This window comes from Oncorhynchus keta, chromosome 4, assembly GCF_023373465.1.
Source record: "Oncorhynchus keta strain PuntledgeMale-10-30-2019 chromosome 4, Oket_V2, whole genome shotgun sequence".
Classification (NCBI taxonomy): Eukaryota; Metazoa; Chordata; class Actinopteri; order Salmoniformes; family Salmonidae; genus Oncorhynchus; species Oncorhynchus keta.
This window is the reverse complement of record NC_068424.1, coordinates 20,785,488-20,791,940: the sequence shown is the minus strand read 5'-3', so window position 1 is coordinate 20,791,940 and position 6,453 is coordinate 20,785,488. Positions and strand designations below refer to the sequence as shown.

At 44.2% G+C, this 6,453-nt stretch overlaps 1 protein-coding gene across 1 annotated transcript in view; it reads right to left on the bottom strand.

Annotated features, from left to right (window-relative positions):
- Nucleotides 1–1,981: 1,981 nt before the first annotated feature.
- LOC118370621 (heparan-sulfate 6-O-sulfotransferase 1-B-like) overlaps nt 1,982–6,453 on the bottom strand; it is a 94,535-nt gene continuing 90,063 nt past the window's right edge. Inside the window, exon 2 of the mRNA XM_035755695.2 lies at nt 1,982–3,972. Coding sequence (XP_035611588.2) covers nt 3,261–3,972 — 712 coding nt within the window. The 3' untranslated portion in view covers nt 1,982–3,260. The remainder of the gene's footprint in view (nt 3,973–6,453) is intronic.

Below are 6,453 nucleotides of genomic sequence, written 5' to 3'. Positions count from 1 at the left end.
CAAGAGAACAGCTGTGGTGCTGTCGTGTGTTTTATGGCAGTGCTTTTATACATTGTTAATGCAATGTTTTTCTGGAGAGAATAATTATACATAATGGGTGATTGAATGTGACCTCGGTATGCCCTCAGCTATGCCTCATGTGGAGCTCAACTCGAGCAGATTTCCCCCCGGGTTAAACCTGGCCAGCTGTTGCCATTTGTTTGCCTGGCTCTGCAGGGACAGGGAGGGCATGATAGTCCACAAACCCTCTCCGTTTCCACTGCCGTTTGTTCAAACCCTACACAACTGTACACAATCTCAAAACGTTTCCTGATTTCCGTTTCCTGACTTTGGGCAGACGACACTGGGTTAAGAACAAGTCCCTGTTCTCAACCCAAAGCAACTCATTCATCTGCGGATTATTCATTTAAGATTAAGCGTCAACTTACCTTGGCAATGAGTCTGCCTGAGAAAATGGTAAAAGGCCAGAGTGATGGTCTGCTATGTCTCTTACTTGGAAGATGTTTTATCAGATATTTTTTTCTCCATCTGGCCACAATGTGGCTGGACATTATTCATAAAGGGAATGACTTCTGTGTTGATCAAATGAAACGGGCCATGTTACTTATGAAAACATTTCATAGAGATGCTACCATGATATGTATTAGCAGCCTCATCCTATTCATTGTGGGTCATTGATGAGGTCATTTGTGTGTGAACTGAAACAACCAATACTTACTTACTCTACCCTCTTCATCCCCTATGGGACATGACCACAATGTGCTCCCATGTCTTTGAGTCCTTGGCAACATGCTGTAGCTCGCTCCAAGAGAGGTTGATCTCAGAGCTGTTTTTAGGATTCTGCCCGGTCCAGTCTGAGTACAAATGATGCTGCCCGGTCCATTCTGAGTACAAGGAATAGGAGCAGAGACTGAAATACAAAGGAATATCTTTTTTTAATTATTATTGTTGAATAGAAGATTCAATCTGCATGAAGAACAGAAATACTCACAGCAATAATACAATATGGGTAAAACCAGATCAGACCAGACTGGAGACTTTGTTTACAAATGCCCTACATCACTCAATTCTCACTCACCCAGTCTTGTTTAACTAACCTTGTGGGGACACACAATTGATTACCATTTAAAATCTTATTTTCCCTAACCCTAAACTTCACCCTAATCTTAACCGTAACTCGTAACAGTAACCTTTAACCCCTAATTTGAACCTTAACTCCCTAGAAATATCAATTTTTCTTGTGGGGACTAACAAAATGTCACCAGTTGGTCAAAATGTTGTTTATATACTATTCGTGTGGGGACTTCTAGTCCCCACAAGTATAGTTAAACATGTCCACACACACACACACACACACACACACACACACACACACACACACACACACACACACACACACACACACACACACACACACACACACACACACACACACACACACACCTTTGCATCAGCGAAATCTTCTGGAACCTATTGTTTGACCTCTGCTCAAATCAAATCAAATTATTATTTTGTCACATGCACCGAATACAACTGGTGTAGATTTTACCATGAAATGGTTGCTTATGAGCCCTGGGACATAAGTAGAAGTCACTCAAACAAACATTCTGCTATTGATGACAAGACTATGAGTCATTTGCAGGATCTGCACACACTGGTCCACATTTCCTTAATAATAATAATAATAATCCCATAGCATCTTAACACTCCCAAAACATTCAGATGTGGCCCTGTTTTTAGTACTGGATATGCCTGTGGGGTCACAGTATTTGCTGTTGGATTGGAGACTTTGTGAGCAGAATTATAAATAGGATAAATATGGAGGTCCCATATACACCAGTATTTAATGATAATGGTTATATCATGTCACCCATTGTGTTTGAATTGTAATTAAACACACCGTTCTCCAGGGGATCATTCTATGTATACTTTTTTTTTTTTTAAGATTATTAACAAAAAAAGAGTGTGGTTGGAAAGAGGCTGTCCATTCTTCAACTTTAATATTTTACCTGTTGCACTTTTAGACACTTAAATATGCATTATTAAAAATAAAACACATCTTGGGGAGCATGGCAACCTCGACTAATAATCCATCCATTACACATGTTCATTGTATTCTGGTTTTAAATGACACACTTGATCCCAAACAGAGAAGGGAAAGCACAGAAACAAAAGTGCGCGCCCACACACATACACACACACACACACGCACACACACGCACACGCACACACGCACACAACTTTGTACAAGTAATAAGAACGACAGTGTTTCCTGTTTTTAGTGTCTCCCTTCAGTATGAGACCCCCAGTCCGTCTCCTGGTGAGCATCCATTGTTGTATCTAGATTATGTGGTCGAAAATGTTCCTAGACAATCGCATAACAAACCTTCATGTCAATCATTTACCTTCTCATTCATGTACATCTCCTTTAGTGTACAGATCACAATCCAACGGGTGAAGTAAAATACATCGGAACCAAAGAGACTGGCCTCTTCATAGACATTCAGACAAAATGGTAAAAACATACAAGTGTAAAAAAAAAATCTGTTTATCTGTCATTTATATTAAGATATAACTCTAAACTTTGATACATGTTAGTAAACTTTCAGCAAATTGATGGGTATGTTATGACAATCATGACTTTATATCACTTACAAGTGCCATACTGTATATCAAGGTGGGCCAAATAGTCTCTCACATTGGAAAAATATCTATTTCAAATGATCAGAAGCAATTGAATAAATAAAAAGATAGCTTGTCGGAAATGTCCTTCGCTTAGACACTATTGAAATACTTTTGGCCCAAAGTACAGGTAATTTCTCATCTCACTGCTTTGAAACTCCTCAAACAACTTATTAAGCACATAGGTTATTCTTGTGGGCTAAGACATAGAACAGCAAGTAAAACCAGTTTGTTTACTTTGTAAAGGAAAATCTGAGGAGTGTGGAGATAGTTGCTGCTTCTAGAACTCCAGAGGGTGACTCAGGTTTATCATGGGCTTCCAATCACAAATATCTGACCTCTCCACATAGTCTAAGAAAACCAAAACGTCTATGTCATCCAAGAGGGATATCATCTGGTCCGCAACCCACAGCTTGGCTCATGCAAAGTCCATAGGTAAGTCACCCAATCCTCTGCAACGGTCTCCTTCCCAAACCACAAGTGCCAAATTTCAACTTTCCTAAACAATCACTCTGATGCAACCTCACCATAAAAGACAATGGGGAGGTCAGGAAAGTGGGTGTCTAGGTGGGTGGGGGCTACCACCTGTTGATGATGTGGTTCATGTAGTCCTCTGTGGGCAGCCTGGCTGTCCCTTCACCCCCCATACCGCCCTCATCTCTGAGAAAATCCCGGGGGTCGAGACCGCGACCCCGAAGTGCCAAGCGGTGCGCGCGTCTCTCCAGCTGCCGAGTGTACTGATAGCGCTGCTGGAAGAGGTCGCGAGCGTAGTCATACAGCTGCATGTCCAGGTCGTTGAGCTCCTCGATGCGCGCCACTGTGTCATTGTCCAGGTCCACGCCGGCTGCCCGGGTGCTGTTGTACTGCACAAAGGGGCGGATGAAGCGCAGTCGGAAGGTGCGCTCGAACAGGAACTGCGTCTTGCGCTGATACTCAGTCAGACCGAAGAAGGCCATGTCGCGCAGGTTCTTCTTGGCTGACTCGAGGAGAAGTTGCGAGCGCCGCTTATCGGGCACGGTGGAGAGGTTGTAGCAGCCCACCAGGCTGAGGTCGGCGAGCATGCGCACCTGCCGGTTGTTGGCCAGGTTGTAGGGGCAGTCCATGAACTGCTGCAGGGTGCAGCCGGACCAGTCCGTACCCTCATAGCAGGGCGGCAGCTCCTCGGGCGTGGGCGTGCGCCCGTCGCACATGTGGAGGGACGTCTTCCAGGTGGCGCCGCGCTGCACATGGCGCCACTCGCTCAGGTAGCGTGACACAGGGTCCCTCAGCAGAGTGATGTAGTAGAACTTCCTGCAAAACACAACAGAGGAAATCACAGTGACTGAAAACTAAATCAACACAGTGATATTTCAAGAAACACGAATGAGCGACGACTGACTAAGTCAGCAGGATCAAATCTGGTTTCGCTATGGTCTCCTCAACATGAGATGAACTACGGAAGCCTTCAAGGATCAACAGTGACCATATAAAGATTTCCATGCACATTCTACCGACCACTTGGAAGTTTTGTCAAAAACTGAAGTGAATTATGACGAGCACACCTGTGAAATGTATAAATGTACTCAAATGGGGGGGAGGCAGTCTGAAGAATCAGGGGTGCTTCGTGTCATCACAAATCACTGCAGTGAATGCTGACATTGACTTCAGTTTTGATATATTGGGGAAATTATTGTTGGCGCTTAACCAGATAGCAAAAATTCCAGACCTCAGGGGCTACGGGGTCCAGACCAGAGACCTGGAGTGACGCACATCTTGAAACAATCATCTCCAGAGGATAAAAGATGTGGAGAGCGAGAGAGAAAACAGGGGCGGAACATTCCTCTGCATCTGTGTAATCACAAATACCTGTCGTGCAATGGCAAGAGGCCTGACCTTGGTGTGGTATTCTACTGCTCTGCAGCGGCAGCCAGACATTCACAGACACCGAGACAACAGTAAATACATTCCAACTCCGGGGGGCAGTGTGTGTGTGTGTGTGTGTGTGTGTATTGTTGTTGACCAACCCTGACCCCAACATCCATAGCCCCCGCCTACACAACCCTGTTCTCCTTGACACGCCAGATGAACAAACTGTTCGCTATTCTTCCCATTAAACTCCACTGTCTGGCCTGTACTTATGTCATAACATCATTAAGATTCAATCTGACTAGAGAAACAGCCAAGGGTCACTGCCTTGGCAAAACAGACAGACCATGGTAATAGGATTTGGGTTAGAGAGCTGGAGACGGGGTCTGATAATGATTCAGAGTGATCCCTATACTCTTATCTACATTTGCCGGGTCATAACACAACCTTTAAAACAGAGACAGTGGGCACAGTAATGCCAAGTTCAATTCAATCAAAAATAGAGCCAACTGCTACTTAGTTTACACCCCTGGCTGGAAAAGAGAGACAGTGACGCAACAAGGCGGCCATTTTGTGCCAGGTAACAGAGGGGGAAAAGAGGAGCCCCTTGTTTTGGCAGGTGCAGGTGAAAAGGTCAGACTTTCAGGTCTTCGAAGGGGTACACAGGGGATGACAACTACTCGTCTTATTGTCTCTCATTCCGTGTCCAATCGCGCCCACCTCGGTCTAGTATCAGTGTAGTAGTCAAGGTTCAATACATTTTGAGTGTGGAATTCTAGGCCTTTGGGGTTTTCGCGATTCTCAGGAAAATTCCAGGGGACATGACTGCATTAGCGAGTTTTGTATAATTGGAGTGAATTGGGTGTGGGAAAAATGGCACTTTCTCACGTTGAGAAACAAAAGAACTGTTAACTTTTTAAAAGTAGTTTATCCCCTTTAGCATTCAGATGCACAAAACAAAAGTAGAATAGAGTATCACACCTCAATTCCCTGCCATGCCCCCTGGTATGACTAGAGAAGATAAGAAGGGGAACTAATGCGAGAGAGGGGGAAAAAATGAGCATTTCTTGATGAATTGCTGAGCTGGATTGGGGAGAACTGGAGTCTGGAGGTGGGTTTCAAGTGGGAGTTCTGATCTCATTACAAATTAGCGCTCTGCTCAGTCAACATTACGAGCGAATCATAGTGTACGGCATGGCAGGATTCCCCCACCCCCACCCCCGGGGCCTTCACTACACCAGCACACCTGGTAGAATGAGATATGATGGGGTTGGAATTTAGACACAGAGACTTTGTGCGTCTGCTCTCTCTCTCTCAGAGTTTTTGCTAGACACCACGCTGTTGTATTTGAGTGTGTATGTGTCTTTCTCTTGCATACACACACACACAGACCATCTAGTTCACACTCACATTCACGCACAAGCAACCACACAGCAGGCGATAAAGTCGCACATTCACACCCACCCACAGCAGAGCAACTCTGCACCACTGCTGATGGATGGGCCCAATACTGGTAGTATCTATCAGCCACAAATGCTGACTACGCTGTTCTAATGGGATAGCAATAATGATGACAATTTGCCATAAGATGGGTATTTCAGAAACAGGACAGCGTCTCACAAGATGGATAGAGTGTTATAACACACACATGTTCTTTGTGTAGTAGACCAGCCATGACTGATTTTGGATTTGATTAGGATCCCCATTAGGCAACACCAATGTTGACAGCTAGTCTTACTGGGGTCCGACACATAAAGAAAAAGACATTACATACAAAATACTTTACATACATTTAAAAACAGACACTTGGATGCAGCACAGAATTAGTTAGGATGTAATTCACAACAATACCACTTGATGGCAGTATGCACAAAATATTCCTTGAATCACTGAGAACATGTTGATTTACAATTACTGTATAGTAAA